The sequence below is a fragment of the Micromys minutus genome (genome assembly GCF_963924665.1).
Source record: "Micromys minutus genome assembly, chromosome: 1".
NCBI classification, from domain to species: Eukaryota; Metazoa; Chordata; class Mammalia; order Rodentia; family Muridae; genus Micromys; species Micromys minutus.
The window spans coordinates 83846595-83858832 of NC_137969.1; the positions used below are offsets into that span (position 1 = coordinate 83846595).

The window sequence follows — 12238 nt, forward strand, 5'->3', positions numbered from 1 at the left end:
AGATTGTTCCATATGTGATCCATATCTGCATTTCATTACCTGGGTTCTAAAAAAAGATTTATTTTTGTTCTGTGAATAATTTTTGACGGTTCTTGTACATGTACAGATATAGATACGTTTGAGGTCTTTTATTGATATTCCTACGAAAAATACAAATAAACTCTAACTTTAAACATTTCAGACTAAGAGTTGCTACTATCTTCCACACATCCGGGTGGAATATTGTTCTGAAGATACATTTTACATCAGGAGCATCGTGACTCGTAGTACCTCAGACTTGATCACTTACAGGGAAGGTATCTGGCACTGGCATCTGCTGTGCTGTGGTAGTTCCCTAGAAGGAAAGCTTCCTGCAGCTTGCCTATGCCAGTGTGCTCCTCTCATAGCCCCCTCCCCCAGGAGTTCCCTTGTTTGGTTCAGAGAGTAGCTGTCTTGTTCTCAGTGGTCAGCTGTGCTCCCTTCAGTTTACCCATCTCATCTTATAAAATCCAAGAATTCGCGTTTCATATGACCTCTTCTGTGCTACATGTAAGTCTGTTCATTCTAGAATATTTCAAGTTATTTCTAATATTGTGCTTCTTAGGAATTACAAACAAAAAACAAAAACCTAAAGACAACCTGAAAGACTACTTAAGTGAAAGCGAGTGGGTGTTGGCTATTTTCTCTTCACTTCGGAGCCAATCCATTTCAATTTGAATTCCTCGTGACCTAATACAAGCTTTAAGACTTCTTGGATCTGAAATAGTAAGAGAGAAGTGGGGTTGGGAAGATAGTTCAGTGAGATCCAGTCCCTAACCTAGCACCACAGAAAGAAAAAGAGAAACTACTGGTGCTCCTTCATAACCCTATGGTTCACTTAGCTCTAAGTCACTACCATTTATTGTACCATTTATTTCCTAGCCTTCCTTTGCCTGTCTGCACCTTGTCAGTAGCACCAAATTACTCAGTGGTTCTCAATCTAAAACTGACCATCAGACTTGTTTGGTAAATTTAAAGAAACACACACATATACACATACTTGTGTACATGCATATATACATACACTATGTATTCACACACAGAGACAATAGTTGCCTCTTGAGTTCCATTACTTCATATTGACCTTTGAACATATGAGGTGTTTGTAGCTATGTCTTTTACCACCATTCCTGAAATTTGAATAAGTTAGCTACAGGTGTTTCCTTGCTTTATATTTGGGATTTTAAATGCTGTTAAAACCTCATACATGCCTTGTTGCTATCAACTCCATTCCTTTTTTATATCAGTAAGATAACCAAGCCTGTGGCATGTTTGCCCCATAAAGTTATTTTACCTTGATTTTCTTTTTCATAGTGCTAGGGACTCTAATCCCAAGGCCTAAGAACCATCCCACATACGGAACAAATACATTCTGACAAAGCTAAAGGTGGGATTTAACAATTCAAATTCAATTTTCTCATTGGCTCTAGTTTAATGCATAAAGTAGATACTTCTAGTTTAGCGTCTAAAGTGTCAGTCACTATTCCAGAAAGCACATAAAAGCACAGGCTAGAACCAAAGAAAATACCTGTGACCTTACGGAATAAACAAAAGTAAAAAACCCCAAACTGTCTCCCCCTGTCCTTTGTAGCATTGTGGCTTTAGCATCTGAAATTTAGCTGAAAAACTAAATGCTGAATTGCATCATTTTCCTTGTTGTTCTTTCAGTAGCAAATGCGTCAGTCTCCCAGTTCCCCGCCCTACCATTAGCCAGCAGATCCATGAACCTGCCAGGCACACAACACTATTGTCTTTCTAGAAATCCCAGAAAGGATTCCCATGTGCTGGGCCTTTGAATACGTTGCAAAGAACTGCTAGGTAAATGTCAGTGTCTCTTCTTATCTATAAAGTTAGGATCTATAATAGATCATATCTAGGGATAAATGAACTGTAGAATACTTTAACCCTTGAGAAATAAACTCTCAGGTTATGTTCAGTCATCCATTTATTTATTATAGTGGTAATGCTGATAATAGCTAATATTGATTGAATACCAGCTGTGTGCCAGGCAGTTTGCTAAGATTTACACGAAATGCTTTATTTAGTTGTGATACTGACTATATGACTTTCTTGAGGAAATTGGGGTTTAGAAAGATTTGATTTTCTCACCCAGATTATACAAAAAAATATGTGCAAAGACCTAAACTGGGGTCATTCTGACCATCCATCTTGAGTACATGAAAAGCTCAGGAAAATCTTAGGCTACAGAAAACTCTGAAGCAATGCCAGCCTGGCACAGAGCACAGTGAGCTCAGGCTCCAAAGCTTAATGAGTTCTGAGGCTCAAATTTGGGTTCTCATGTTTGCAAAGACAAGCATGAGACATCTCAGCCCCAATGCTTTGCATTTCCATTCCCTGAATGACCAAAATTCAAAACACATCCCACCTCACTCAAAAGTTGTTCTTTCATCTCTTCTGGATCCCTCAGTATTGGGATGGTAAAGTCTGCTTTCAAGATTCCAAAGGAGTGCTCTGGAAATACATGTTACCTGGTTCAGAAAGTGTCATACACTGACACCTGAATTTCCCAATTCTTGGAAGTTAGGGGACCCATTGGATACCATAGGTGCTACACAGTAACAGAGAATTTCAGAGAGGGAAAGAAGGAAATGGCTCAACCAGACAATGCTGGACCAAAATTAATACAGACAAGCCTACCCCCAACCCCCAAGAAAATCCTATCTTAGAGCTCTCTTCTCACAACCTGGGTATTCATCAGGAATTACTTCTACCTCTTCTGTGGTCTTCTGTTTCCTTTTTATAAATCTACTGTACAAATGTCTGTGACCATCTGTTCTTGCTGGCGTTTTCCCTTGCCCTAGGCTCACTACCTCCAGAAAACCCCAACATTCTCTGAACTAATTAGGAAATTCTTTGCTACATGTCCATCATGATCATGACAAAAACTACAACCTCATGGTAGGATGCGCATTTTGCATAGGTTTTGATAGCTTACGATGTTCTTTGTTAAGTACCTTGTTATATGGTCACAGCAGCCCTATAGTATAGGGTAGTTTTTACTGAGCCCCTTTTGAAGATAAGAAAGACTACAGAACTGAGGATACTTGCTCCCCTCACTACACCTTAGTCACACCGCTTAAACTAGAATCTACATCTTTCTTCCTATCCCTAGTGCCAACATTTCATGTTATCTTTCCTAAGAAGGCCCCCAAGTTGGCAAACAGAAATCGTTACCTGATTCTGATGCTGCTGGTTTCTTTTTAGACTCTAGGTACTTAGCCGAGCTTAAATGTTGGACCTGAGTGGCAGTCGTTGTGTCTCCTTTATATGTGCCACCCTCCACAGTGGTCATAGCTACAGAAAGGAAGAATAAAGGAATTATTGGAAATACAGCAAAGAATCCAGGGATCTGATAGTGGTGACTGTGAACCAGAAAGCAGGCAAGGGCAGCAGCACTGCTGTGCAGTTGTTTGCTCCTGGCTGTCCTTCACTTTCCCATCATTCAGAAAATACTCCAACATCATAAGACTTGAAGCAATAGCATGAGGTTCGCTAGAAATATCAAAGTTCTGGTGTATTTCTTTTAGTAGTACTCTAAAAAGTGCATTACCTGGTGAGCTGCCCTATCCAAAGCAGCCTTGACCTCTTTACCAAGGCAGTACCCCACACCAAGCGCAGTCTGACCAGAGACCCCGAGTCCTTAGTTGCTGCTCCTTTCAGTCCCCAAATCCTGTGTTTCTCCTTTTCTCATTATTGCCCATTTGATATGGACATAGTCATGTTATTTAGAAGTCTACTACTAAAAATTACTTAGGAAATAATTTCTTAAGACTCCAGCCCTAGGAAAAACAACATTAAGTTTACTAGACAATATCTTTCACAGGTTGAATTTTTTATTTAAAATGCAAAATCTACCTTGCTCTCTAAAAGACTGCATAGTAGTTCACCAAATGTGATGTGACTGACTTAAGCAGTCTTCTCTTAGTACTTCTCATAGGCAGTACTAATTTTTAGTATAATAAACAATGCTCTGTGTGTGTGTGTGTGTGTGTGTGTGTGTGTGTGTGTGTGTGTGTGTATGTGTGTGTGTGTGTGTTTGGGAGGGTTACTTTGTATGATGGTTTGTATATGTTTGGCCCAGGGTGTGGCACTATTAAGAGGTGTGGCCTTGTTGGAGTAGGTGTGGCCTTGTTGGAGTAGGTGTGGCCCTATTGGAATATTGTGTCATTGTGGGCTTAGGTTTAAGACCCTTGTCCTAGCTGCCTGCAAGTCAGTCTTCCACTAGCAGCCTTCCAATGAAGATACTGAACACTCAGCTCTTCCTGCACCATGCTTGCCTGAATGATGCCATGCTCCTGCCTGAACCTCTGAACCTGTAAGCCAGCCCCAAATAAATGTTGTCCTTATAAGAGTTGCCTTGGTCATGGTGTCTGTTCACAGCAGTAAAACCCTAATTAAACACTTTGTATTCTTATTCCCTTTGCCGGTTTCTAGAGGATGTGCCCCTTTTAAAGCAGCCCCACCTTACTGCCTACAGTATTGGTCATATCTGTTCTTTCTGCATTTGCATTATCACTGCCTTTAAATCTTTGACAAACTGTTGTTAGGTGAAGAAATAAATTTTAAATAAAACTTAAGTTCATTTTTTAAGGTCGGATTTATTTCTATGATTTCATGAACAAACAGTTCTTTAAATGTGTTTGCTCCTTGTTTCTTGATCCATGTCATTTGTGACTAATCAAGATCTAGCCTTCATGTCCCTCCTCATTTCACCACTGCCTCGGCCTACTCCCAGACTTTCTCTCCTGGTGGGCCTTCTCTCCACAGTTCACTGTTCCAAACCTCATCCAGAGATTTATAAATCTCTTTAATAAGTGAACAAATTGGTAAGATTCAGGCACACAGAAGTGGGGGAACACTCATAAGCACACTGTTACAAATGTTCTTTTTTTCTTTTTTAAGCCTTTGGTTGATGTATCTCTCACTATTGAGACTGTTATACTATGCAGAACCCTGCGGTTTTCCTTTAGCATCCTAATGCAAACATGGCCCCATGTCACCTACCACCTCTAGGAACTACAGATTTTAGCATTTTGCTCATTTTCTGAAACCTGTTGGTCCTCTTGACTGCAGGTTCAAGGCCCTCAGAATGCAGCCACAGTCCTTTTCCCTTATCCCTGCTACTCCCTCCTCCAAATGTAATGACATCTGCCTGCATGGCAGTCTTTACGCCTTTGTCCAAAGAAGTCACTTTCTGTTCATGGTTTACACTTCACACATTCCCAACCTGTTCCAGTTTTCTACATTTGTTCCTATCAGATCCCCTTTGTCTAAAATCGGGGGGCAAGTCCTGCTCACCCCGGTTGAGATGCACAAAGTGGGGATTATTGCATAAGATGGAGCTCAAAGAATGGGAAAAAAGGAAGTATAAATGGCCTCTGTCTGGGAGTCTGTAATATACACAATTCACAGCTGGTCATCTGCCATCGTATGTGATGATATGAGAATGAGCCTTGCAGATCTAAGATAAGGACACTGAATGTCACTGGTGAGTTGAGATTAAGATAGGAATAACTATATTTACTGTCTGCTGGAACCAGAAATTGGGAGGTACTATATCATACCGTCGAAAGGGAAAGGAGATTCCATGGGGTTAAGAAAGTTGTGAGCTAGGCATGGTAACACACGCCCTTAATCTCAGCACTTAGGATTCAGAGGCTCTTTAGTTCAAAGACAACTTGGTTTACAGGGCCAGTTCCAGGACAGCCAGAGCAGCAGAGAAGTCTGTCTCACAAAACAAAAAGAAGGGCAGGAGGAAGAGAAAAAGTAAGTTATGAAAACAGATGTACTGGTTAATTTCTGCAATCTCAGCAGTTAGGAGGTTGAGACAGGAGGATTGCAATGAATTGGAGGCTAGATTGAGCTATAGAGTGAGACTTTATCTCCAAAGAAGAGAGGGAGGGAGGGAAAAAAGAGGAAGAGAAGGAGAGAGAAAAAATTGGTTGCCTAAGGCTGTGCACAGTAAATTACAGAGCCATCATTCCAATCTTGACTATTAGACTTAAGCTCTTAAAGGTGGTATTTCCTAAGTTGTACCACCTTACCCCATCTTCATCCTTCCTGATCAAGGGAATTGGCTTAGGTGCTGAAACTGGCCAGACAGGATTCCCTTAGGCTTGCAGTGCAGCCCTGCCTAGCCTGTGTGACTCCTGCACTCAGTTCTTCACTTGGCAACTTGGTATCTGGCTGCTGATGCCTCAGAGGAACTTGTGAGCAGGGGCGGGGGTTCCCAACCCCTGCAGCACATGGGTACCTGTAGTAGTTCCTGCCAGGCTCCCAGCTGCCTTGGTGCTGGTGTCCAGGCTCCAGGCTGCAGTAACATTGGGCCAGTCTTGGGTCTCTGCTGGGCTCCCTGAGACAGATGAATCCATAGCTCGCTCTTTGGTCTCTGCAAAGTTCCATAGAAGCTGAGTTGTGGGACTAGCTGAATGGGAATAGCTAAAACATGGTGGGTGGAGCTGAACCAGGGCCTTGTGGCTACCTCCACTGTACCCATGAAGCCCACAAAGGATGCCTTTCATAAACCAATTCTTTATTTTCCTACCTTTTATTTTCCTGCCTTTGGTTAGCCAACCAATATAAGGAGGAGGAAGATGATGAAGAGGAGGAAATAACTCATTGGTGTAAGTAGTAATTGCCAACAATTGGCATGCTCCATCTCTCTCCACTCACTAGTACTTCGTGGAGGGCTACTCACATGGCTTTCACCCTGGACTTCTGCATGTAAACCAATCATTCTCTCTAGTTTTGTAGGCCCAGAAGACCCTAGACAGCCAAGAACAGATGCAGAGTACCTTTGTTTGGCCTAGAGGTTGTCCTTGTAAGAACTTTTGAGTGCTGAGTCACTCTAGGGGAAGAAGTATCAACGAGTGAAGGTATCTCTGCCGACTTCCGATGTCCAATTGTGGGGTCTGTGAGAAAAGAGTGTAAGCACAGGCCCTGTCACACCAAACCTAAGGGAAGTTAACAGACACTGCCAGGCAGCTGCCATCAAAACAAAAACACTACTGCACACTGAACAAATCACTGGATGGGTTCATCAAGGAACTTTTACAGTCCTGCAGATAGTGGTTCACGATTGTCTTCAAATCCAAGAGAAAAATCACTACAAATAGGCAAATCCAGAGAGACATAAGTCTGTTTTGGTTGCCAAGGGGAAAGTAGGACATGACTAACTAGTAAGGACTTTTGGGGGTGATGGAAATGTCCTAAAATTGGACAGTGGAGGTAGCTGAGTGGCATGCAAACAGTAAAACCCACTGAACTGTACACTTCAAATGGTTGTCTTGACATACTTGGATTCTCTCTCATCAAAGGTATAAAAGGAGGAGGGAGGCTGAAAGCAAAGGGCAAGATAGGAGGCCTGTCACTGAGGAAGCACATTATAAACATACAAGATAAGTCTCTACTGCCCTCAGGACCATAGTGACCATAGCTGACATTAACAAGGTACTTGCTCTATGTCCGGATCTCCAGTCAGTCCTCAGACATTCTTTGCAGTAAATATCCTCAGCCTCAATTTGTAAAGTACGTTTTCCACATGCAGAAAGACAAACTCAGATTCTGCCTGCTTTCTCAAAAGTGGTAAAGTCTACCTGCTTGTAACATGCAGGCTCATGTTTATTGATGTTCTGGTGACTAACTGTTGCTACTACTAGCTAATGTAATAATAAAGCTGGATGGGTTTGTTCCATCCTCTGAAGGAACTACAACTCCCTTTTAAGGTTGTTGGGTTGGTTTTTTGGTTTGTGTTTGTTTGTTTAAGTCTCAAATCAAAGCCTGTTGTAGAATTCTGTTACCCTCAAAGCCCCTAAGTGCTTGCTCAGGTCTACCCTGGGTATCCCCCGGTCTAATAAATTTCATTTTAACCTCAATGAACCAAGGACATTCTCACATACCGTTGAAACAGATAAAAGGTTTCAGTTTAGGACAAAGCAGTGCATAAATCTGAGGTGGGTGATTTGCAAAGGTACGGAGTCCTGCACACAGTCCTTGACCAAACATAGGCAATTCCTGTAGCCACTCAGGGATGCTGGAACCCTGGTCACTAGACCAGGTCAAATTATTGATCTTTACATTGAAGTAGAGGCCAATCCAGGCATCTTCATTATTTATGATGGACTTGAGAATTTCTTTATCCTTGTCGGTTACTTTCTGCAGATCGGCCAGGTCTGTGTAGTGGTTGCGACAGTAGGTCAGAGCCGAGAGCCATGTCATACTTTGTTTAATCCGAATGAAGGTCTGTCCGCCAATGATGACCTCAGCTGGAGGCAAAGAATACAGAGATCATAGGCCTGAGATCCAAGTTCTCTGACCTTTATCCTCAGGGGTTAGGTTTCATCAAAACCACCATTTTACAGGGAAAACTACCAAGTTGGAAGAATGAGATATCATAGCAGCAGTAGTTAGGGGGGAGGGGATCATTGAAGAAAGGGTTCTTCTAAAAGCTATATGGTTTTACATGTTAAATTTAAGTTTCAGTCACTTCATCTGTCCAGTAGAAATAATACTGAGCGTCAGGATTACATAAAACCACACATTAGCACTTAATAAAAGTGATAGACACTATTTGAGAGAGAATAGTAGGTCATTTCTATGATAGAAGTAAGACAGTCTTGGTTTAGGGTTAGTCTCATTTGTGATCCACCACATGCGTATTCATAGTCATATATCCCCCCCTCCCACATCAGCACAGATCTGGTGGGCAGGAAGCATAGCAGCCTGTCTCCAGCAGATCTCATGAGCTCAGAGAGATAAGGTGATAGTCTCCCATACACACGACCTCCCTTCTCCAGGCTGAATGGCTTCTGCAGTGTTCTACACTGAGAGGCCCCTTCAAGCCTGTGCCTCTCGGACTCCTAGCAATGGGCAGTTTCGGAAAGGATGTGAGCTACTGCAGCTCCACCTGTGTTGGTTCTAGAGGTTTGGATAAAGAAAAGACTGTTTGCAGAATCTAGTCATATCCTCCCATTCAAACAAGAGCCTCTTCCTACTCTCTGGCATGCACCTGCTCGAATCAGCCATTAAGACAAGCTTGTTTCCCTGACCAAATGGAATTTCAGTTGCACTTAATTGTGCACTTGTGCATGACACGGCATGCACATGAAGGTCACAAGATGACCTGCAGAAATCAGTTCTCTCTTTTTACTATGTACGTCCCAGTGACTGAACTGGGGTCATCAGCCTTGGCAGCAAACATTCACCAGCTGAGCCATCTCACCAACCCCAAAACTAATCCTTTAAAGTTACTCTATATTATGCACCTACTATGTGTTAGCCTTGACCTGTGCCTTTGGCCTACATAACTTCATGATGTTCACTGTCACCCTGAGAAGTAGCCATTATTAATATTATTTCACAGCTTAGGAAAAGAAGTGATATTTCACCCCAAACTCAGTGTCAGGATGAGATTCAAGCACAGGTCTGTGTACCTTGGAAACCTTTGCCATTTCACTCTGTATTCTAGAACACTCAGAGAATGAACACTAAACATAGAGGTATTGACTCTTTCATCATAGAATTCTTCTATGTCAGATAAGAAACTTTCCTTTTAAACACTGGGGCATTGTTGTCTAAGGGATAGGAATCTTGAGAGAAATACCCCTATCTAGGCAGAGATCTGAGTTGTGAAGAAGTTCTACCCACTCATCTTTCAACTCCTAACTCCCAGAGGAAGACCCATTGGCAGGATTGCAACTAGTTACAAACTACCAGGAAACCCAGAGATAGTTACCCTCCACTCTGGTCTTTCCAGGCATTGACACCATCAATCCATCAGCCTGGGGACCCCAACACAAAATAACAAGCCAGGCAGAAAAGGGAGAACAGAGGGAACCATTGCGATCTATATCTGCATGCTGGTCCAGGGATATGAGCCCAAAGCAAAGTAAATCAAGGTCCCAGGAGAGGGAAGGCAAAGCCAAGTATTTTACCTTCCTCTGGAAGAGTGGTCAGGTCCTTCAGAGGGGACACCAAGGAGATGCGGTGTCCTACAGCAGGGTCTGTAAAAACAGAAGCAGACTTCAAATTATAAGGTAGGGAATGAAAACTGCCCAGGAACCACCAGGTTGGAGCCAAAAGTTCAAAAGTAGCCTCACCCATTCTCTATTCAGTAAATAACGATTAAGCTCCTGTTGTATGCCTGGTGCTACCCCCTAGGAAAGCAATATAAACACAATAAGCAGAGTCTTTGATTTCGAGAATATGAATCGCCTAGTCCCAACAGAGCAAGAACAGCTGCAGTCAACTGAAAAGGAGCTGTGTGAATTAGGGGACAGAAATAAGTCAATACACCATAGCTAGAGAAAGGGCTGAGCAATGGGGCCGAAGAGACCAGACAGGGCATGGTTGTCTATGAAAAGAATGATATTACAAGTGCTTCGAAGGTCTGCTGAGTATTTCGTAAGGAAGTTATGCAATGTCTGTTAAAACTCACTCTGTTCAGACAACAAACGGCAGTGCCACAGGGCAGACTTAGGGAATTGAATGGCAGTTTGGCCCATGCACTCACAATGGACCTGCAGAACTGGAGAGAACAGAGTGATGGGAGAGTCTAGCAGTTGAGTTCTAAGACAAAGAAGGACACAGGAGGAAAAACCATCATACACATCTATTTCTGCAGGGATTCCTACCAGATGCCCTGGTCATCCCTGTAGATCATTATGTTTCCTTGGGATCTAGAGATAAAACCAAGGCCATCACAGGCTTCTGTTCCAAGGGCTTCATGGCAACCATGGCTATGCCTTGGAGAAATGGCAGATTGACCTCCACGCCAGTATCTGAACAATAAGGATGGCATAGAATTGTGCTGAGCCTTTGCTGGACAAGAAAGGCAGAAATTGGCACCATTACCAGGAAACTGCAGCTCTGTCCACAACCACACCTCTGTGTGACCTCTCGGTACCAATAAGACCAAAGTGGGGATACTAGAAGTAGTGTGGACTCCAAGGGACAGATGGCATAGATAGAACACAATGGAACATTCCCCTGGTAGCCAGCACCATATTGTGCTGCTGGCTGATCTCCAGCAGTGCTGTCTAGATTGGTCCTACACACAGCTTAGCAGGTCTCATGGAACAAATGCTCTACTCTCTGCCACCGAGTAAGACAGTAGACTGGACCCTGTGCTTTGTAAGTCAAAGCTTGAGGTCTGCTCTCATTTCTATATAGGTAAATGGGCCCTCCAACCTCTTTCCCATTTTCTCCCTTGCTCAAATCTTTAACTGGTAGATGGAAGAGATTTAGTGGAACATTCCAGATTGTCTCTATTCTTATTTACACCCAATTCTTTGGTGAGGTATTGGGAATTGAGTACAGAAAGACCGAAGTCACAGAGAAAATATGAAGAGGGTCAGGGAGTATCCAGTTACTCTCATAGATCACACACACACACACACAACACATACTTCTCCCCCCCCCCCAAAAAAAAAAAACAGTTCTGAAGAGAATAGGCCCAGAATATTCTTCTGCACACACCTAAATAGCAAATGAAGGGCTTCTGGTCTGTGCAGGAGGCAGCTCCCAGGGCAGGTACTCTGAACCATGAATACAGAGTACCACAGACTCCATCCTGGAAGACAGGCAGCTCACTCCATGTTGGCATAGTAAAGACGGAGCCACTAGACCAACTCAGGCCAGAGATGTGCACATCATAGAAGAGGCCGATCCATGCCTGGACACTGCTGGTGTAGGAGTAGACCACCATGATGCTCACTAGGCTGTTCATGCTCTGCAGGTCAGCGAGGTCTGTGTAATGTTCCTGGCAATACCACATGGCCTCTCTCCAGGTCCGCGGCTCATCCACCCGATGGAAGGTCTTGCTGTTGCTCACCAGCTGCAGGGCTGGGGCAGGAGAAGCTATCACTACGTGACTATCTATCCCCACTTAACCCTATCCCCAACAGGTCTCAACCACACCACAGTAGGTCTCTTTTTTTTTTTCCAGTACACCCCCTCCTTCTACCTCCACTCACACACACCTCTGCCTCTGGACCTTTCCATAGGCTGCTATCTTGGTTCAGAAGGACAGGCCATGCTAGTTCCCTATTCTTTTATTCCTTGACCTCCTCTCCTTTGCCTGTCAAATAATAGTGACCATCAGTGTTTATTGTGCATGTGTGAAGTGCCATTTAGCTCACTGAGATTCTCTGAGGACTAGCAGAGATTTCATTATATCTGTTTAACAGATAAGGACTCCAGG

The 12238-nt window shown here is 43.2% G+C and overlaps 1 protein-coding gene across 1 annotated transcript; it reads right to left on the bottom strand.

The window, feature by feature from the left end:
• Positions 1-655: 655 nt before the first annotated feature.
• CLEC20A (C-type lectin domain containing 20A) lies at positions 656-11812 on the bottom strand (the record flags this gene model as incomplete). Its single annotated transcript, XM_080932464.1, has 6 exons — positions 656-736; positions 2405-2490; positions 3214-3333; positions 7938-8303; positions 9972-10040; positions 11515-11812. The coding sequence occupies 6 exons, from the start codon at positions 11810-11812 to the stop codon at positions 656-658; spliced, it is 1020 nt and encodes a 339-aa protein (XP_080788590.1).
• Positions 11813-12238: the final 426 nt, after the last annotated feature.